This window comes from Clinocottus analis, unplaced genomic scaffold, assembly GCF_023055335.1.
Source record: "Clinocottus analis isolate CAN_PGR_092001 unplaced genomic scaffold, fCliAna1.0.p SCAF_16, whole genome shotgun sequence".
In the NCBI taxonomy this organism is placed as follows: Eukaryota; Metazoa; Chordata; class Actinopteri; order Perciformes; family Cottidae; genus Clinocottus; species Clinocottus analis.
In genome coordinates this window covers 11,139,610-11,159,687 of record NW_027175887.1, presented here as the reverse complement: position 1 = coordinate 11,159,687, position 20,078 = coordinate 11,139,610, and the positions used below count along the sequence as shown (strand labels likewise).

At 40.9% G+C, this 20,078-nt stretch overlaps 4 protein-coding genes across 6 annotated transcripts; 2 read left to right on the top strand and 2 right to left on the bottom strand.

Moving 5' to 3' along the window:
* Window positions 1–3,288: 3,288 nt before the first annotated feature.
* Window positions 3,289–4,495, bottom strand: fahd1 (fumarylacetoacetate hydrolase domain containing 1). Its single transcript, XM_068579435.1, has one exon. The coding sequence runs from the start codon at window positions 4,416–4,418 to the stop codon at window positions 3,753–3,755; it is 666 nt and encodes a 221-aa protein (XP_068435536.1). The 5' UTR covers window positions 4,419–4,495; the 3' UTR covers window positions 3,289–3,752.
* Window positions 4,496–4,559: 64 nt separating this feature from the next.
* On the top strand, window positions 4,560–8,575 carry hagh (hydroxyacylglutathione hydrolase). Of its 2 annotated transcripts, XM_068579434.1 has the most exons (9): window positions 4,564–4,881; window positions 5,363–5,547; window positions 5,998–6,062; window positions 6,134–6,251; window positions 6,346–6,454; window positions 6,602–6,705; window positions 6,897–6,998; window positions 7,096–7,175; window positions 7,301–8,574. In XM_068579434.1, exons 1-9 carry the CDS (start codon window positions 4,815–4,817, stop codon window positions 7,398–7,400), a joined length of 930 nt encoding a protein of 309 aa, XP_068435535.1. In that variant the 5' UTR covers window positions 4,564–4,814; the 3' UTR covers window positions 7,401–8,574. The 2 variants fall into 2 exon arrangements, with proteins under 2 accessions (XP_068435534.1, XP_068435535.1); XM_068579433.1 differs by having other exon boundaries at window positions 4,560–4,881; window positions 6,346–6,705; window positions 7,301–8,575.
* A 577-nt stretch (window positions 8,576–9,152) lies between these two features.
* On the bottom strand, window positions 9,153–12,694 carry narfl (nuclear prelamin A recognition factor-like). The gene is made up of 11 exons (XM_068579044.1): window positions 12,624–12,694; window positions 11,919–12,014; window positions 11,692–11,835; window positions 11,449–11,578; window positions 11,230–11,364; window positions 10,826–10,944; window positions 10,604–10,733; window positions 10,435–10,507; window positions 10,204–10,341; window positions 9,856–10,013; window positions 9,153–9,708 (listed from the first exon to the last, which is right to left on the bottom strand). The coding sequence occupies exons 1-11, from the start codon at window positions 12,687–12,689 to the stop codon at window positions 9,467–9,469; spliced, it is 1,431 nt and encodes a 476-aa protein (XP_068435145.1). The 5' UTR covers window positions 12,690–12,694; the 3' UTR covers window positions 9,153–9,466.
* Window positions 12,695–13,839: 1,145 nt separating this feature from the next.
* Window positions 13,840–19,642, top strand: e4f1 (E4F transcription factor 1). 2 transcript variants are annotated; one of them, XM_068578823.1, is made up of 14 exons: window positions 13,840–13,961; window positions 14,239–14,363; window positions 14,444–14,528; window positions 14,882–15,054; window positions 15,240–15,360; window positions 15,463–15,615; window positions 15,891–16,111; window positions 16,281–16,517; window positions 16,616–16,727; window positions 16,900–17,117; window positions 17,198–17,396; window positions 17,489–17,649; window positions 18,564–18,626; window positions 19,034–19,642. In XM_068578823.1, exons 1-14 carry the CDS (start codon window positions 13,865–13,867, stop codon window positions 19,403–19,405), a joined length of 2,337 nt encoding a protein of 778 aa, XP_068434924.1. In that variant the 5' UTR covers window positions 13,840–13,864; the 3' UTR covers window positions 19,406–19,642. The 2 variants fall into 2 exon arrangements, with proteins under 2 accessions (XP_068434924.1, XP_068434923.1); XM_068578822.1 differs by having other exon boundaries at window positions 17,486–17,649.
* The last annotated feature ends 436 nt before the right edge of the window (window positions 19,643–20,078 follow it).

Genomic DNA, 20,078 nt, shown 5'->3' with positions numbered 1-20,078 from the left:
AAATCGCCCAATGTGGATTGAGTTACTTGCCACTGTGACCAGTTGAGATTAGGCGTGATGAGGATGTATATTTTGAGCGGTGACTCTTATATATAACGGGCACATGGCAGACTAATCAGAAACACCCAAGGGATGAAGCACTCTGAAGGCTGCGTTGAAGGAAAGAGGGGCTGATTTCAACAGATAAAAGTAGGATTAGAGTGTAAAAGTGGTTTCGCTTTCAGGAACCACAAATGAAGACGGTTCTTATTGAGGACTCCACACATTTTCCACCCACACCGCAGTCTCTTTCGATTCAGGAAAGAAATACTCTGGGATTTTCTCTCTTCCTTGTGGTTTCGGCCTCACAGCATCTTGTTAAATTGTGACTTCAGCTTTAATTGATGAGAGAGTAATTTGGGGGAAGAGAGATTTTTCAATGGCCACGGAAGCTCAACGGGAAATCTGGCACTTTATAGGGATATGGAATTATGAACTTTTACAATAGGATTTTATAATGTTTTTGTGTTTTTATACTGGACACATTTCAGTACATACTTCTGTTGACATTTTAGCCAAGAAAATACCAGCTCCAGTCTGCTTATTGGGCCTTGATTGGAAAATAATCAAAGTCTGTCGAGAAGCTTGCATAGTAGCAAAATGGATGGAAACCTTTCACACTCAGAAATTAAGCAGAATTCTTACATTAAAAAAACATCTTTACAATTTAAAAAAAGGACACACAGATGTTTGGAATAAAAATGATGTGTTTTGCTGTTAAACCTACAGTATGTGACATGGTACACTGCCCACTTTACCTTCCACCTGCATCTTCAAACAAAACGGGAACGCACTATAAGCAGTCAATCACTCGGAAAGAAAGGGGCTCGCACCTGGCCTTCATGCATGATTTCTTTTCATTCGCCCAAGACCCCACCCCATTCATTATTCCACGGAAAGGAATTATAGGGTTTAAGTTTGGCTTATAATAAATAATAAATTGGTTCTGGATTTGCTCCATGGTATTATTAAACCCCAGCCACCCACTTGTTCATTCAGCATGAGGCTGATTATTTAAAAGGACTTTAATTCTTTACATGTAGAAGAACAAGTGTAAGGTTGGACATGAGATCACACTCACTGCATGCACTGGGTGGACAAGATGCACACACTGGGTAAACATTCAAGTATGGAGACACAAATATATACACAGTGACCCTTTTGCATCTCCAAAAATGAATTGAAATCAATTTCCTGGACATGTGAGAGTGTGTCTTTTTGATGCTGTATGTTCAATACATCCTGTCGGGCTCAGCCCTTCTGGTGGTTGTGTGTGTTTCTGTTTTTTTTTCTTCTAAGAATGGACACACCGCAGTACTCTCTGGTGCGTACAGTGCAGCACGCGAGTAAGGGTGGTCACACACACACACACACACACACACACACACACACACACACACACACACACACACAGAGTTGTAAATCACGTTCACATGTTGAACCCTTCTCTCCATACATTTCATGACACGAGCTCGTGCTTCCATCTTCAGATGCCTTACACTCATCTAAGGATGGAATGTTGTTGCAGTTGAGTACCGTTGTGTTTCATTTTACCTGTTTCTTTAGACACTTCCGGATCCATATGAAAATGAACTTTGTTATGAGAGAATTCCCTCAAATCACTTTGCTGCACATTTACCACCTGGCTTGATTTAACGTCACAGGTGACATCATTGTCGGTGTGCGTTAGATTCGAAGCCTGTGTTCTCCCCGTAATCCCCTCTCATTTGAAAGCGTCAAACATACCTCCTCAGACTCCTGCTCCATGACAACATATCGCTTCATGTGGTGAACGCTAAACCAGAGCTGAGCGCGAGCTTTGAAGCCATTGTTAGAACTTTTGAGGGAGTAATACCATCAGTCACACGGGGACAATGAACAGTATGATTCATATCTCATAAAAGACGACACCTGCTCTAACCCTGTTCTGAGAAACAGGCCACAACTACATTTCCCAGATCTTAGATCTAATTGAATCTGTCATAACTGCTCTGATGATGGACACATATGACCCCTGAGTCCCCTGAGGGCCAGGGCTTGGGTCCTGTGAGTCTTGGAGATAACATGCCCTACAGGTGATGTACGCAGACTCGGGTTTCAGCAGACTGGCCTGGGACAGGTTGATGGGGGCTCTGATTGATCCTGAAAACAGAGAAGCCTGTGGGAGAATTGTAATTGAACCTGGACCAGATGTTAAGTCCAGGAAAAATGTGTTTATGGTGAAGGTACGCAGCCTTAAAGTCAGAATTACACTTGCTGAATAGAAACACCACAGTTTCATTAAATGTTATGGGCGAGGAGAGTCTTTTGAGTGTGTAGGATGTTAGATTGTTGAAGGCTAACCAGACAACATTCACTCAAGAGGCAACAGGGTTCAGTGTGCAGTTACACAAAAATGTTTTAAAACGTGGTCCATCCATCAAACTCTCTGAAGAGAACACATCTCAGCTAATCCAACAAGCGGCTAAATGTGTTCCAAATTTACGAATAACCACATGGAGCCAGAGCCAAACCCTCAGTCCTCTAAACTCCCTCGCTAACATGACTATTTTCTCAATTTGAAATCATCTGGGATAAACTCGATTCACATTTAAGCCTCTGAAGGGAACTGCAAATTATACCAGCTTGCTTAATGTGACTGAAGGAAACATGCTATATGTCATATCATAAGTGCACACGCTAGCAAAGATATAGTACGGTATGAAATGTTCGACAGACTGTTATTAGACTTTAATCGCAATATATTTTTGGACTATACCCATGCAGTTTTATCATTACAATTTGGATATGACTGATGATTCTTGCATTTACTTAAGTATTTCCACTGTATGCTGCTTTATACTTTTACTCCACAATCCTTTTTGGAACTGTAGTTATTAACTTTGCAAATTTAAATTATGTATATATATGAAAATATATTCAAACGGTCGCACTATTAAAGTGTAAGCTATAATAGTCGGTCTCTCTGACTGACTCTGTCACCCCAAGACAATAACCTACCAGTCACTCCCCTGCAGATCCCTCCATACCTCATATTTAAATCTACTTGCCACACTACTGTAAAGTTGTCACCTTCACACTACACTTACATTCACCTTAAGTACTGTCATCTGTTGTCTGTGCACTTCATTTTAATTGTATATTCTACTGTAGAATAGTAGATTTAATTGTAAATATTCCTCCCATTATTACACTTTGTCTATCGTTGATTGTTTATTGTTATTGTTAAATGTCATGCACCTCTCGCCAGGACAATTTCCTTCTATGTGAAAGCATACAAGGCAATAAATGGTTCTGATTATAATCAAATAATGTTAAATGTACAAAACACTGACAGTAGTCATTCTGTCATTCTTTAAAACATATTATTGTATCTTTTATTTGAATAAAAGTTCTGAATACTTGTTCACTGATTATTGGAAACAAAGATTGGAATTATTTTCACATCCCTGGTTTAAGTAGATAACAGACAAACAGACAAAAAGTTTCCTCATGAGATCACTCAATGTAACCAAACTCTGTTCTGTTAGTTTTCTCATACAGTTCAAAAGGCATCGTCAGAAATAAGGTGTTGGTGGCTCAAGACTGCCACCTGCTGGCCCACATAGCATTTGTACATATATTTCACAAATAATTAAGATCCAACCCTCCAACAAAACCACAATCTCTTCACGAGTCTGAGTATTTTTTCGCCTCATTTGTGTCTTTTGTTTTCACTTCTTGTCTTGTCTGTCCACCCTGAAGCTCATGGTGACCACGTCCTCGATCCCCGCCTGCAGCTCATCATGCTCCTGCACGGCGGAGACTCCTTTCGGGGTCCCCGTCAGGATGAGATCCCCCTCCTCCAGGGTGATGAACTCGCTGATGTAGCTGATGAGATAAGGGATGGAGAAAATCATCTGGGATGTGCAGCCGTTCTGCCGCAGCTGGTCGTTCACCTTCAGCCACAACTTCACATTGCCCGGGTCAGGGATGCGCTCTTTAGGGATGAACTCGCTGATGGGGCAGGAGGTGTTGAACGCTTTCGCCTGGGTCCAGGGAAGACCCTTGGCTTTGCACACGTCCTGGACGTCCCGGGCTGTCATGTCCAAGCACAGCGCATAGCCGGCAACGTGCTCCATAGCGGCGGCCTGTGTTATGGCCGTGCCCCCTTTCCCGATGACCACCCCTAACTCCACTTCATGGTGCAGGTCGCCGGAGTACCGGGGCACCAGGATGGAGGAGCCCTCTCTCACGTAGGCAGAGGGCGGCTTCAGGAACAGAATGGGCTCTGTGGGGATCGCATTTTTCAGCTCTTTGGCGTGGTCCGCATAGTTTCTCCCGACACAGATTATCTTCCTCCCCCATTCCCAGAATCGAGTAATGTTTCGTGCTGTCATTGTGGAGAAAAGTGAAGGTTTCAACCGCTCCGAAGCTGTCAGCACCAGTTTAACTAAACTTTGACCGACCTCACCTCCGGGTCTCTGAAACGAGATCATTAACCTACGGCAAGCCCGAAAGGACATACAGAAAACTCAAGACTCAAATCCAAGCTGTCCTATTTAAGATATTTAGCATAGTAAGATGATCAGATAATGATCCTCCACATTGTATCTTTATGGATTATATGTTAAATGGCGGGTACGATTACATTTATTGATAATTGTTTATGTCCGATCGACTCCCCCAGACTCGATTGGTTGAGCCTGAGGCGTTAAAGGTGAAGCGAGAACGGACACAACAGAACTAAACTTTTGGGTAAACGCGTTCGTGATAAGGATATATCTGCTGTTGTTATGCTATTCAAGTCACTCGTAGGGAGTGCCTGCACTCTACTAGGAGCTGCAACAGCCTTAAAAATTGGTACGTCCTTATGATTCTTCATTAAGTCATCTAGCTGAGCGTATTAGCTTGTGTAGTTACATGTTAACTAATTACGGATTGCGTTTTATTTTGTTGGGTTTTAAGAGGATGGCACATGAACACAGCTGGCCCGTATGAACAAATATCTGTCCTTTATTGCATCATCCTCTCTGAACAGTCACGTTAGATCGATGCTGCAGCTGAGTTAACTATAAATGTAATCATTTTTAAAGTTAGCATTGTAGCTAACGTTGTTTACTTTCTGTTAGCTTAAAAATGGGAATACTTGTCCTGCCAATGGCTGCTGTTTAAAACATGTATTGTATAATGCCTTGCGTTTACTGGTGTCAGTGGCTCATACAGATGCTCATGGAAAGAGTGCTTGTCATAAAACAATTTTACAGAAATAAAATAAATTAAGACTATCAGAGAGTCCCTTCATGTCGGCCTGTCAAATGTTGACTTGTATCTTCTCTTGAAGTCCCTGTGGAAGTCCAGGCCCAAGCAGCTGCCCTCCTTCACAGCGTAGTGAGGAAATCCTCTCTGGTGGAACAAGCAAACATGAGGGTTGAACTTCTCCCAGCACTCAGTGACAATTACATGTACCTCCTGATCGATGTGGAGTCCAAGGAAGCAGCTATTGTTGACCCTGTGGAGCCAATCAAGGTCTGTGCATTACATCATACTAGATCTAGATTTAGGCGCTTTTAGTTGGACATTTCTAGTCTATGCTACCCTGTACATCTACTCTACTATTGTACTTTCTACTGCACTACAACAGCAGAATGTAGCAAACGTGCCTTCACAAAATGTATTAACAATATTTGTTGTATTAGTGATAATCTAGAGATTGTTTTTAAAGTCCAAACTGAAACCAGAAAATATTGCACAAGCATTGGTACGTTTATTCGCGTGTTACTCATATGGGTTGACGAAAAATGCCAACCATATTTTCCTTTGCAGCAACCAACAGCTAATGCTTGATTCACACCCTGGCAGCTACTATTGATTTACAGTATACTGTATAATGTTTTTGATTAATTAAAAAAAACAAAAAACAGTTTTGCTTGATAAATGTCTCTCTAACTTAATTTGACCTTTTTGTGCTTTCAACAGGTTGTGGAAGCTGTGAGAAAGCATGGCGTAAGACTCACAACAGTTTTGACCACTCATCACCACTGGTAAGCTTCAAGTGGAGTTCTTGTTTTAACTGTGTTCATGGAGCATTCTGAAAACTGTTAACTTTCCTCAGGGATCATGCTGGTGGAAATGAGAAGATGTTAAAGCTAATGCCTGGACTGAGGGTCTATGGAGGAGATGACAGAGTTGATGCTATTACAAAGAAAGTTTCTCACAACCACAATTTAAAGGTAGGACCATCAAACTGTCTATTTTACAATGCAAATATAATAAGCCTCAAATAAATGACGATGATGTTTTCTCACTGGTTGCATGCTTTTCCAGGTTGGAACCCTCAATGTCAAATGCCTGTTTACACCATGTCACACAACTGGTCACATTTGTTACTATGTGACAAAGGAAAAAAGCACAGAGCCACCAGCTGTTTTCACAGGTACGTCTGATCACATTAGATCACATATAAATCTTAAATATGTCATGCTTGACCAAAAAGTGTTGTTGCAACCTCTGGAACAAATCAGCACTTTGTCATGTGTGACCTCTAAATGTCCTAATGACGCGTGTTTTTATTCCCACGCAGGAGACACGCTGTTTGTGGCTGGCTGTGGTAAATTCTTCGAGGGTACAGCAGAGCAGATGAACAAAGCCTTGATAGATATTCTGGGATGTCTGCCTCCTGAAACGGTAAATATATGAACTCCCCAGCGTAAAAGGTTATTGAAGTAATTTACTGAAGATTTGAGACGTAATCTAATTGAGAGGAGACAGAGTAGATGGAGAGATTATTTTAAATTCTGCAGTATTTAAATTAGAGTATATGTGATACATTTTCCAGTTAGGGTATTAAAAATGTCATTTTCTGTTTGTATTTTAAGCGTGTTTACTGCGGGCACGAGTACACCGTCAGCAATCTAAAATTTGCACGTCATGTGGAACCAGACAATGAAGTCATTCAGAAGAAGCTGGCATGGGCAAAGGTACTCGATTGTTGTGGCAAATCCAATCAATCAGATGATCATCTTCTGATACAGTTGAAAATACAAACTTTGCGTCCGTATTTTATCATCTCTGTAGGAGAAATGCAGCAATGGAGAACCTACCATTCCTTCCACTTTGGCAGATGAATTCACATTCAACCCCTTTATGAGAGTAAAGTATGTAGAGCATGATTAAATACTAGTTATTAATCAGATTTGATTTATTTACAACACATGTATATCTCTTTGTAATTTATTTAGAGCCATTTACAGCTCTACTAATATTTCTTTGTTTAATTCAGAGAGAAATCTGTGCAAGACCACGTGAAGCAGACAACCCCCATTGAAACCATGAGGAGTCTCCGGAAAGAAAAAGATGTCTTCCGGGTGCCCAAGGAGTGATGTCCACTACATTCATGCTTCTCAACAACTGCTACTGCCGCTACAACATATATCTGCATTTCATCTTCAAAGCTGCTAGAAATAGATCTTCTACACTCACTCTGTCATAGCACCAATCTTTTTTGTATTGCCATAATCACATTTAATATGGCGATACGCTGGTTTTACTTTGGTTTGTTTGGATCATATTGGTGTGATCATTTATCATCATATATCATTTATCATCATATATCATCAGGGATATATGGTCATTGATGGAATGCTTTAAAGATAAATCAATTTATTAATTGGTAAATCTGAGTTTTATAGTGTTAGAATTCAAAAACATGAACAATACAAGGTGATTAACAAATGTAATAATATATGTTGAATTTCTGTAAATTGATAAAAAAAAAACTTTTTCTGTGAACAGTGTTTTCTTTTTTAATTTATCCTTGTAGCCTTATTTTCATGTTTGCTTGGGAGCTTGTTGGTTCTTTATTATCAGTGATTTATTTTCAAATGTGTCATTGGGGTGTCAGCATTAACTGTTAGGTACTGTAAATACTCATTACCATATAAGTACAGGCTTACAAATAATATTGCATGATATATACAAACGGTACTCGAAACCCTTTAAATGGTAAACAAAGAAACAATAAAATAAAGTGATGAATAAATAAAGAGCTCTTAAATCATAGTTACATAGCTCGATTAAAATGTCTTGCGTTTATCACGTTGTTTCAGGGATGTCGCGATAACTTCCCCGTCTGATTAAAGAGTTCTAAAATAACAATTAAAAAAAAACACACATCTTCGGAAACATTCAAGCTGAGATTACCAGTTTTAACCTTTTTATTTACCTAAAATGTTTTGCTGTCGAAAAATGTTCAATTCAATGACCCAGTAACGTTAGCAGTCTTTACGCAGGTTCTGTCAATAGAAATGTCCCACCAAGAGCATTTTATGAGCTAACTTAATGCTGAACAGCATCGCTGATCGATTACCAACTTGTACATATTGATAGTAGTAGCAAGTAGCGTAAGACTGACTATTACAACTCTTCCTGTAGTACCCCGCCCTGTGGTGCGCATGCGTTTGAGGGTGCCATGAAGGTAATGGTGATTTCCATTCATCACCTTGGCTTTTACACTTCACTGACCTAGTGGAATGATGCAATTAAAAAATACATTAAATAAAATAAGTGTAAAATGATAAATGTAAAGAAATGTACTGATAATACAACTGATAATAAAATAAATGTCAGATCAATACATGTTTTGATTATTGACTACTCTCAGTATTTTCTCCCCAGTTAGGATTTCAACCTTTTTTCTCGTGGCCTCTCTGCCACGTGTTCTTTTGATATTGTGTTTTCCAGAAGCCTCTGCCCTCCCTACCATACCTCTGGTCACATGTGCTTGTGATTGGGAGGATGACACCACTGCTGTGTTTTCAGGTCTTTGTCTATAAACAACAAGAGCTGTGGAGCCAGTTGAAACCGGAGAAGTACAAATAACTTCATATGGCTTCAATTATATATATAATAACTTAATTTTAGTAGGCGAGAGATATAAGTCCTTGTTCACCACATTGGTCTTGTTGTGTGGGAGGAAGCGGACTGAACACTGCTTTCTGCCTTCATTTGTCGTTTATTTTGGGTGTTAGGGGATACGTTCTTTATTGGTGGACGCGATATTCTATTGGACAAAAAAAAATCCCAAACAAGCGGCTATAATTAAATAAAGTCTTTATTTTTTAATATACATACGGTTTAGTAAACATGGAATGAAAGGACAATCAGCAGTACAAGGGCAAATGTGAAGATTATATAAATAATTGGGTTTGAGTTGAACAGAATAGTTGTGTCTATTGTCTTTTTGTCAGGCACACCACTTTTAGACACTGAGAAAAGTGGTTCAAAAGGTTATTGGCTTCCTCAAATCATCTTTTGTTCAACTTTGCCCACAACCCTTGCTTCTCTCTGAAGAGAGAAAGATATAGTCTCATATATGTGGACGGTTCCGTAGTCAGTGCTGGCTGAAAAATTCTCAAAAAAAAATCATAGATTGTAGCAAAAGCTTTCATCACCACTTCATAGTGAGTCCATTTGTCATCTTCTCCACAGCGTGGTAGCTTGTGTGCAGCAGCTCTTTGGCTCTCTCCTCCCCGACGCTGTGGAGCCAGGACTGGTACAGCTCGGCCACACGGATGTCATCTTCTGGCGATAGGAGGCGCTCTGCCTTGTAGAGCTCCTCGACCTTCTGGAGGAGCTCCTTGGGGTTCCGACCTGGTAAGGGCTTCACCTGACCGCCACCATTTAGACAGCCTGCATGTTAACGAGAGGCAAGGAGAAACATGCTGGGTTTATTGCTTTCATTTTAGTTGCAAACATTAAGTTGGTAAAGCTGTGCTGGTGAGACCATGATGCAAGTTGTGATCAGTTATCCAAATAATACAAACTCTTGCCATTTACCTGATGGACAGGCCATGACCTCCACAAAGTGATAAGGCGACTTCCCCCTCTTGAGTTTTTGCACCAGGTTCTGGATGTTACGAAAGCCATATGCGAAAGCAAAGGACAACAAGATAACTCCATCTTTCTCTAGAGTCACTTCTTGGAAGTCTTTATTCCTGTGGCGGAGGGGTTGAGGTGGGGAAAAAGGATAAAGAGGAAATTGTTATCCACATGTGGTGCAAGACAAGTGAGCTAAAGCAATTCATTTTCAAACAGATGATCGGCCCTTCCTCTCAACCTGCATACTGATTGTTCCACCAAATTACCACAAAGCAGTCGAGCCTCTAAAAGCTGAGACAGACTCACCGGAGGGTCTTGTAGTTTAGCTCCTCCACTTCCTCTCCAAACAGCTGCTTGGCTGCATATGTGAAGACATGATGGAGGTAACCCCCTGACCCACTCCCAGAATGGCTCAGGAACTCATCAGCACTCACACTGCTGAACCTGGGTCAAGAATAACATGCAGCGTGTGAGTTCATCTATTATTCTGGGAATTCATGCCACGGCTAAAAATAACTAAAATGTCACATAACTCACATTGTATCTAGAGGTGCAGGTTCCACATCATTAAGAGATACATTCTTCTCCTCCAGCATTTTCAGAACTTCTCCTATGGGAGGCATGAGAAAAGGATGAGAAAAGTATTAAAAAAGATGATACAGCACATTCATATAGACAAAGAGCATCATAGGAGTTGTTACTGTACCAGATGTGATGACACAGTCCACTTCTCGAGTCTCAGCTTCGTTCAGGAAGAAGTCCGACCTCGAGGCCTCAAGTTTCTTGTCAAAGCAGGGCATTACTGCTACATGGTAGATCTGCTGTGGACTTAGCCCCTAACGACACACACAACTCAATAAATTAATATGTATACATTTTAATGTCTGATTAACAATGTCTGATGTCTGATTAACAGGTGTCCCAGTACCTGTTGTTCAGCAAAATAGCCTTTGACTAGGGAACCCATCATCTGCTGGGGGGAGCGAGTGGTACTAATGTAAGGAAGGATTAACTCCCCGTGGGTCTTCTCTGCATAGCAAATCCAACCTGAGCAAATCACAGACACACACAGTGGGAGATATCTTTGCGCAAACACTGAAATGGAATCATTATTACACTGAAGTAACTGGCACTGCATTTTTCCTTTTGTCACGCATATCAGGTCAGCTACATCCAAATTAATAACCTTTTATTTGACCTATAAATTATATTAATGCATACATTTTTGCATTGTGGGAATCAAAATATGTCTTCAATTAAAGAAAGGCACTGAAAGCTGCAGTCGAGAGCTAACAAGAAATGAGGCGAGAAAACCAGGTTTTTGAGGAATACCTGGACAGGCTGATGTCAGCATGGGCAGACACTTGCTGTCCTGCTCCTTCCTCTGGAAACGCTTAACAAACTCCCTCTGGCTCTCCAGCAGGCTGAAGGTGCGACTGAAGCTGGTGTCGAACACATGATGAACTCCTGCAACAATGATAGTGATCTTCAGAAGTGGCTGTGTCTGCTTGAATCAACCTCTCAGAAGAAATAAGTAGCATTTGCACTCACCAAGGCTTTTGAAGAAAGACGTAAGTCTCCTGCCTGCTCCGCTACTGCTGAGGTCAAAGCGCTCTGCGAGGGAGGCTCTGGACTGCGGCGATACCGACACCACCACCACCTTCTGCTCTGTCGCATTGGACTGTGGATGGCAAATACAGCAACATCCAACATTATTACCAACACACTCCAAAAGCTGCAAAAGTGATCATAAACAGACAAATACTACACAAGCCTTCAAACACATAAGTCTACCTTATTGTTGCGCAGCACTTTAAGGAGCTCCTCATGGCTCTGCTGAGTGATGAGGACGCTTTCCGCTGAGGTGATACAGCCACTGCAGGCTAGACAGTCATCCAGTGTGATCTTTGCTTTCTCCAGCTTCTGCTTCCCACCATCCTGCAAACAGAGAGCTAATTATTCAAGGCAAACAGTGGTGCAATTTTACTTCGCACAGGTTTTAATTACGCTGCAACACCCACCTGATTGACTTGGACATAGCTGCCATCGTCTTCTATTTGAATTCTGGCCACAGATTTGCCTTGTTTCTTCTCTACTTTAACAGGTTTGACACATTCCTGCAAAACAGAAAGCACATTATATAACGCAAACTGCAAGATACTTGAGTGAAGTTCCTTCTAATTAAAGTTATAACAACGTCCAGAGGCACCTGACTGAACTGTAAGTAAGTAAAGAAACACTGGACAGAAGACACAAGACAATAGCTATCTAGTTATAAGGCATTGACAGGTATATGTATTTTCATTGTACTTCAAGTATTTTATTCTATTTACTGTCTTTTGTATTATGGGACAACCAGACCGATTCATTGAAGCTATTTTCTCCACTAAAACCACAGACCTGATGAGTGAGAGAAGAGATGACTGAAATATTCGTGACAGGTGAAGTAATAAGTAATGTTTTCAGCATATATCACCTCTTTAGATATCTGACAATACATCCAGTGGCTCGTGTTGCAGTGACGGAGCTGGTTATTTACCCCAGATTGCCGTTTCACCGCAGTTCGTTACATCATCGCTAACATTAGCTGCTAGCTAACAGTGTTAGCATTGATGTTTTAAACGTTGACGGGGTTTGAGTTCAGTATCAGTTACATTCATTATTTAACATGATCATTTTCGTTCACTGGTCTTTTTTAATTGAACCGATGTGATGTATTTTACTACCTGAGAGGGGGTGATAAAATCGTCAAGGTCCGTCAACTGCAGCACACCGCTGAAGTGGGAAGCCATATTTACTGCCGTAAAGTGTTTGTTGTTTACTATTGTGTCGTAAACGAGACCCTTGATTCAACTCCAGCTGACGGACAAACATCGCATTGTTAACCAGATGTTGTTGTGTTTGCCTGCCATATTCTACAGTATGGATCTAATTATTCAGGGACTGTCAGGCATGTCCTAAGACATCCCTTCACCTAATAATTGTTCTTGCCAATGGGACTAACTTTTCATGTTATGCGTATACTGTGTCCCTCTTTAAAACGTTGTATCGGTTTCAGTTAAATCATGTCTATTTTAAATGGCATCAATTAGATTTCTCTGTAAATATCCCTGGAAGACAAATTATGTCAACATCAAAAAGATTGTTGAACTATTCAGTAAATGAAAAGGTGTCACTGTACTGGCCTTTACTTGTTTTGTGCAGACTACAGTGGAGCTCACAGTTATATTAAACGGAAGACTCTTGACTCACAGAAATGCCAGTTTCATAAATCATTATCATAGGTGAGATAGATAGATAGATAGATAGATAGATAGATAGATAGATAGATAGATAGATAGATAGATAGATAGATAGATAGATAGATAGATAGATAGATAGATAGATGATTTATTCATCCACATTGGGAATTTGTTTGTGGCAGCAGCAAGCAAGTTACAGGGTAAACATACAAATATGAAATATGGAAAATACTCGATATATACATTGCAATAAATAAAATATAAGATAGCTTTAGTAATGAAGGTATTCTAAGTGAAAGCTCCTGGTTTTGGATGTTCCCCAAGTTTAATAAAGCATATCCATATTACTGTGTCCTGATCCATATCACAGCTGCTGAATTCAGCTGCAGATAATTTTAAAATAATATTTTAACAGTAAGAGCAAAATGTAATGTGATTGTTCTCAATCATCAATTATGTATTACATATGTAAATAACTAAATAAATTCCATATATATGATGTATATGTACAATATATATTTTACATCACATTTTGCACATATGAAAAAAAGTAATTAATTTAAGTGTTGTGAGAAAAATGAGGTCAAATATTGTTTTCTTGTTGTCTCTTCGTCTAAGAAAGACACGCGCGCACGCGCCCTTTTGTTGTTATGACTACGAGGTCGTAAATCCGCCATGTTTTCCCTCCTCGCAGCGTTGCGACAGAGACGGAGAATTTGAACGACATGAATGTAGAAAATAATCATACGGCAGAAACAGAGACGGAGCAAACGACGAACGGCAGCGAGACGATCACCATTCAGACAACACTGGGAGATGAAGGTAACCCCCTTCCGAGCTGAAACGAGACTGAAATATGTATTAAATGTTGTGTTTGGGCCTAGCTGACTTCCTTCATCGGGGAATGTTGCTAGCAGCTAGCTGCCCTTAGTAGCAACATTGGCGAGTTACGCCGACTAGAAATGCAGTCAGTCAGCAGTATTCAGGCAGCATTACGTTACAGGTTTAATAAGCTAACTAGGTGCTAGCTGGCAGCACACATAGTTCATGCCGTTGTCCCATTTTCTAATGTTTAACGTTATGTCTCTATGCTGTTTAGATGAAGATGTGCACAAGTGTGGACGCTGTCAGTCCGAGTTCTCCACGCTGGAGGCTTTCATCCAGCACAAGCTGCAGCACAACTGCAGACGCGTGGAGGCGGGCAGCCAGGATGCCAATCCAGAGGTATGAGCTGGTTTTATTCAGTAAAAGAGTATAATCACAATGGGAATATGGAGAACACATGTTTCTCTACATTTTGACAGGTTACTGCAGCCGATGAAAGTTCTTCGTCAGAGGTGAAAACAGCTGAATGTGCATCTTCTGATGAACCATTGAAGGCACCACGTGGTGGGTCAACATTAAGACTGCGACTTAATATTGGTATCTAATAATTTGCTTATTGTTTTTTATTAGCAACATCTTGATCTTTAGTTGTTGTTGAAAAATGTCTATTATCGTTTCACACAGGCAAGTTATTCCAATTGTTAGTTTTAACCCCACTATTGGCCCAAACCCAGTGACGGTTAGTTTACTACCATGTAAGACAAAGGAAAACATTCACACATTTGAGAAGTTGAGATTAGCAAATGCTAATTTTTATATTTTTTAATTACAAAAAATAATTGCTTAAACATGTTTTGTCTCTTGTTGTTTCATCCTGTCAATTACTGATTTGTTATTTTATCGTTTTTTTCCCACAGACACGTTGGGTCGAGGTCGCAGAAAGAAAGTAGTTTCACCTAAAGTCCCTGAGCACTCAGATGGGACTGAAGGATCCTTATCTGACAATGCAGACAGTGACAAGCAACAAGTTTACAAAGTCACCCAGGAGGGACGCTACATTTGTCAACTTTGTAACAAGACATTTAAAACAGTGAGTAATACAATAGTGTGTGTCTTCTATCAGGAAATGTTGGTTATATTTTCACACATAAGTAACTAAGATGCGTTTCCCTAATTGCTAGAAATCTTTTTCATGAATGATACAAGGCAGGATATTTATTCCAATCTTTGTTGCCAGTGTTGTCTTTGTAATATGTTGTATTTTCAACCAAACAGACCAACATCTTGAGGACTCACATGAAAACTCACAGTGACCAAAAGAACTTTGCATGTGATCTATGTGGGACCTCCTTTCGCACAAAAGGTTCCCTGATTCGTCACAACCGTCGCCACACTGGTACAGACAGTGAACTAGATTGTTTTTTAAAATCCTGAATTGACGTTCTCTAATACACATTTTACCTAACGATAACACAATTTTCTTCCTGTTCTCTTGCAGATGAGCGGCCATATCGCTGTACCCTATGTGGCCAGTCCTTCAGAGAGTCAGGTGCCCTCACCAGACACCTCAAGGCCCTCACACCATGCACAGAGAAGATCCGCTTTGTTCAATACAAGGAGATCTTGGTCAGCAAAGATGGAGTTCAAAAAGGTCAGATTCATACTGCAGTTGTTATATTGTGCTACATGTGTCTGTGCTGAATAGGGCAGCTTTATGTTGTTGCACAATTCATTATATCAATGCAAATGTTGTTCGTGAGAATTTTAAAAGTTGACAATGTAGTTGTTGGCGCGCTACTTGGTGGACAAAAAAGCAGCAGTGTTTCCATCACAAGAGTCCCTTTTTAGAAAACCTCTCATTCCACTGCAGCAGGGTCTGACAGTCTGCCCTGTGCAGTCACTGACAGATCTGTGTGAATTGTGCAGGAGTCGTAGATGATCGCGTTGCAATGGCTGCTCAGCAGCATGAGGTCGTGGTTGTGGAACAACAGACAGAGGAGCAGGAGCAGGAGCAAGATCAAGAGCAGGAGCAGGAGATGATTGAAGCTCAGACTGCTGTCGTCAGTGTGGTAGAAGCTGGTTCCCAAGAGATTCTCCATCAAGTTCACTTCACGATGGAGGTGAATGGAACAACACAGGAGCAACAGGTACATACAGAACGGATGTACATTTCTGGGCTATTACTAATCATAATATGCAGGTGTTGTTGGTACATTTGCAATGATAAAGGGGAGCTGAGGGTTTCCATATGAGACGGTTTTGCTTGTAACGCTAATACAACCGTTTCTGTTTTCCTGTTGCCCTGAATCTGACCAGGTGGTGGTAGAGCAGTCTCAGGCAGAAGCCCTGGCTGCTGCTGCAGCAGCGGGCGACAACCTCATCTGCCAGGCCATCATCAACTCTGGCATTGCACTGGGGACAGAGGAAGCCGTGGTCGAGGAGACCTCACAGGAAACTGAGGAAATGGAAAAAGAGGTTTCTGACTGTCCTGATGTTGATGAGAGTGTCGCTGAGATCCAGGTGAAAGAAGAGTTTGTGGAGATGGAGACTGAGGTAAGAATACAGTAATTGGTATTGACCAGTACATTTACTGCATTGCTTTTAAACATTGGAACTTGATGCCTTATTGTCTGCGTGTGTTTCTTTTTCAGGAGGCGGGTGATGAGGTTGATCAAACATCCTTTAAATTGTACACATGTCCACACTGTAATCGCTCCTTTAAGGGATTGAATTACTTTCGCTTTCATGTCAAGGGCCACTTGGGTAAGTCCATAGCTGTTTGCTATGTTTGCTCCCCTCTAAAAATAATTTGTATTTTGCAGTCATTTAGACACTGGCCAAATTCTGAAAAAAATCATGTTGGAACGTATAGACCTTTTGTTGGTCCATGGATAAATATGTAATTCTTCTCTGTGTATATTTGCTCTTCATACAGGTTACAAGCCCTTTAAGTGTACACTATGCCATAAGGAGTTTCTGACTGGTTACCTGCTGAAGAAACACATGGAAGTCCATGTCAGTGAGAGGAGGTACAAGTGTGGCGAGTGTGGCAAGCTGTACAAAACCATCGGGCACGTACGAGAGCACATGAGGGCGCACTCTGATGAGAGACCTTACCGCTGTGCCAGATGCAACAAGGGATATAAGACCAAGGTGATTTTGTCCCCACCAAGTTATCATTCAGAGACATACAAGGCAGTACTTTCACTAACATATCTCTTTGTCCTGCTCAGAATGCCTTGCAGGTCCATCAGCGGACCCACGGCGATGATAAACCTTATGTGTGCAAGTTCTGCTTGCGAGGCTTCAGGGAAAAAGGTTCTCTGGTGCGACATATCCGCCATCACACCGGAGAGAAGCCTTTCAAATGCCCAAAGTGTGGGCGAGGCTTTGCTGAGCACGGGACGCTCAATCGGCATATGCGTGCGAAAGGTCTGTGTTATGACAGACGACCAAACATAAAGAAAACTAGTTTTTGCAGCAGCGATGAACATAATAACGCAACTTGTGATTTGCACCAGGAGGCTGCCAGAAGGATGATTCCAGTGAGCAGCCGGATCTGTTAACAGAGGAGAAGGAGTCAGCGGACAGCCTCGCTACAGCAGCCATCATCTCAGAGGATCCGCACGCTGTGCTGGTGGAGTTCTCCTCAATGGTGGCAGACACACAGGAGTACATCATTAAGGTGAGACACTGGGAAGCGGGGTTGAGAGAAAGTGCTGCTTCTCTCTGGACATCACAGCTTCAAAGTGCAGGTCCGTTTATTGCACGTTTGTTCCAATCAATGCTGTCACGGCAAGTGTTCTTTTTTTATTTAAAATCAATAGCAGAATACACACCGATACATCGTTGTGTACATTGTGTATGTTTTCTGATTTTAAAACCAATCGATCAACACTTTACTTTGCCAAGTGCAGAGAGCTCTGACTTTGAAGATTACATTTCTGGACCATTAGAGAGCAAAACTTGAAGCTGTGAGGACATTTTTGGAAGACTATCTGGAATGAATGCTTCTTTATTATGCTCTTAATCTTAGTCGTGTCATTAAAACACAATTTAAAGACGCACAAAATAACGTGCCTTTTCTTATTGAAGACATTTAAACGTGTTGCATCTAGCAGTTGCTGTAAAACTGTCGAGAGCAGCAACTCAATTTGCAGGCAATTCTTGTTCATTTAAGTCCACAATAAAAAATAATGAAATGAATGGTTATCACTTGAAATCTTTTAAAGTAAGAAAACTACTTTGACTCTAAAGATAGGTCTAGATGAGTTGTCTGATTGATTGGCTGCAGCAATCAATGGGGTTGAAGGTTTATTGATTGTCAGAGAGGCTCAACTTCCCTATCTATGATTCAATAACTATATGCTGTCAAAATGTAATTTACTCTTGAGTGTAAACTGGAAGGATTTAATGATGTGTGATCTATGTAGGTGATGTGCATAACAAGTCTTAAGCACAGCAAGTCAAACTTGTATAGCTAAATGTATACTGTACAGCTAAATGTCTTGATTATTTATTTTTTGGTTCTTATGGCGAGATTCAGCCAGCTTCTGTCATTCATGTTATTTGCTCTGCTTTTCTTATATCCACATCTAGACTCAAACAGATGAGGAGGTGCAGGAGGAAGAGGTTACACTTATTCAAGACAGCCAAAACGAGGTCAGTACAAAAACACACACACACATATGAACAATCATGAGCAGAAGCACTGTTTTTAATTGGGTTGATAAACACATATTTGTCAGTGCTGCACCAAAAGATCTGATAACTGAGTGCGAGCCGATCATGATTGAGAAATGAACCCAGAAAGGTGTAATTCTCTTACTGAACAATATCTGGCTTAGTACATGGCTACTTCCAGAAGAAATTACACATTTTATGTAAATTGTTGATTTATAAAGTATTGTATTTATTGAACAATAATTACATATCTTCTGCTAGAAAAAGTAGTCCATAGCAGCAGCTTTGAAGAATTAACATCAGAATCAATTATACGCGGTGTTAATGGTGTTTCCATTATTTTATAACCCTCATCCTCCCATTTTTTAAATATCAAACCCTACCAGATGGGAAACCAAATCATGAAAGTGGTGCAGCAAATTGTCAGCCAGTCACATGGCGCCGGCGGCACGGGCAGCCACCAGATCATCGTGCGCAACATGGCGATGGACGAGGAGAGCGCGTCCATCTCCGACTGCGGTGACACGATCACCATTGCTACCCCCGAGAGCCTGACTGAGCAGGTGGCCATGACGTTGGCCTCCGCCATCAGTGACGGCACGCTACTGGCCACGGCGGGCACCGTGGAGACGGCGGAGGGAACAGTTACTATGGTTTCTACGGAGGAAGCGGTGGAGGAGGAAATACAGATGGTGCAGCAAGAGGAATATGTCATCACCTCCCCAGAGGAGGTGGAGATTCAGACTGTCATTGTATGATGGAGGAGGATACTAACTATGGACTGATGAATTCTGCCGGACTGAACTTGTGTAGCTGATTACTGGAGCGTTCATATGAGCCTCGTCTGAGATTTGATCACAAAACAAAGGCCAAAGTGTTTATAAGGTTTATGGTTCCAGAAATATACATGTACATTTCTGCGTGGAACATAAAGAATGAGTGTGCATAGAGGACCAGTTCTATCATTCATCTTTAGTTGATTGCATTCAATATTCTTGCTCATTTCCGAATATATATATATATATATATATATATATATATATATATATATATATATATATATATATATATATATATATATATATATATATATATATATATGGTTGCATACAGCTTAAAGAAAGGTTTGGTAATCTTGATGAAATGTATGTTGGTTTTTAAAAACTAAAAAACCCAGCCCAGTATTTCCAACTCTTTCCCGATGTAGCGAGCAGCACTCGCTCCAATAGTCCCTGAATCTAGGGAGGAGGTCAGCAAGTCTTTAAGCGTCTGCCACAGCCACGCCCCTAAAATGATCACGATGCACACAACCAACGGACATGACCGTTGTTAGTACCCGCAGTTATTAAGCTAGCAGTTTGTGGAAGACTCGCATGAAATGAGAGCAGGCGAGCAGGTCGACCATCCAATCCTTTCATTCAGGAGAATGAA

What these genes read in the sequence shown, in the direction of transcription:
- narfl (XM_068579044.1), bottom strand. Translation starts at nt 12,689, where the DNA reads ATGGCTTCCCACTTCAGCGGTGTGCTGCAGTTGACGGACCTTGACGAT. An exon ending in CCTGCACCTCTAGATACAAT is followed by an intron (nt 10,342 to 10,434) that starts GTGAGTTATGTG and finishes TTCTTGACCCAG; the next exon opens with GTTCAGCAGTGTGAGTGCTG. An exon ending in GGTCATGGCCTGTCCATCAG is followed by an intron (nt 9,709 to 9,855) that starts GTAAATGGCAAG and finishes GTTAACATGCAG; the next exon opens with GCTGTCTAAATGGTGGCGGT.
- e4f1 (XM_068578822.1), top strand. Translation starts at nt 13,865, where the DNA reads ATGAATGTAGAAAATAATCATACGGCAGAAACAGAGACGGAGCAAACG. An exon ending in GCCAGGATGCCAATCCAGAG is followed by an intron (nt 14,364 to 14,443) that starts GTATGAGCTGGT and finishes ACATTTTGACAG; the next exon opens with GTTACTGCAGCCGATGAAAG. An exon ending in GAACAACACAGGAGCAACAG is followed by an intron (nt 16,112 to 16,280) that starts GTACATACAGAA and finishes GAATCTGACCAG; the next exon opens with GTGGTGGTAGAGCAGTCTCA.
- fahd1 (XM_068579435.1), bottom strand. Translation starts at nt 4,418, where the DNA reads ATGACAGCACGAAACATTACTCGATTCTGGGAATGGGGGAGGAAGATA.
- hagh (XM_068579433.1), top strand. Translation starts at nt 4,815, where the DNA reads ATGCTATTCAAGTCACTCGTAGGGAGTGCCTGCACTCTACTAGGAGCT. An exon ending in TTGACCACTCATCACCACTG is followed by an intron (nt 6,063 to 6,133) that starts GTAAGCTTCAAG and finishes AACTTTCCTCAG; the next exon opens with GGATCATGCTGGTGGAAATG. An exon ending in GATGTCTGCCTCCTGAAACG is followed by an intron (nt 6,706 to 6,896) that starts GTAAATATATGA and finishes TTGTATTTTAAG; the next exon opens with CGTGTTTACTGCGGGCACGA.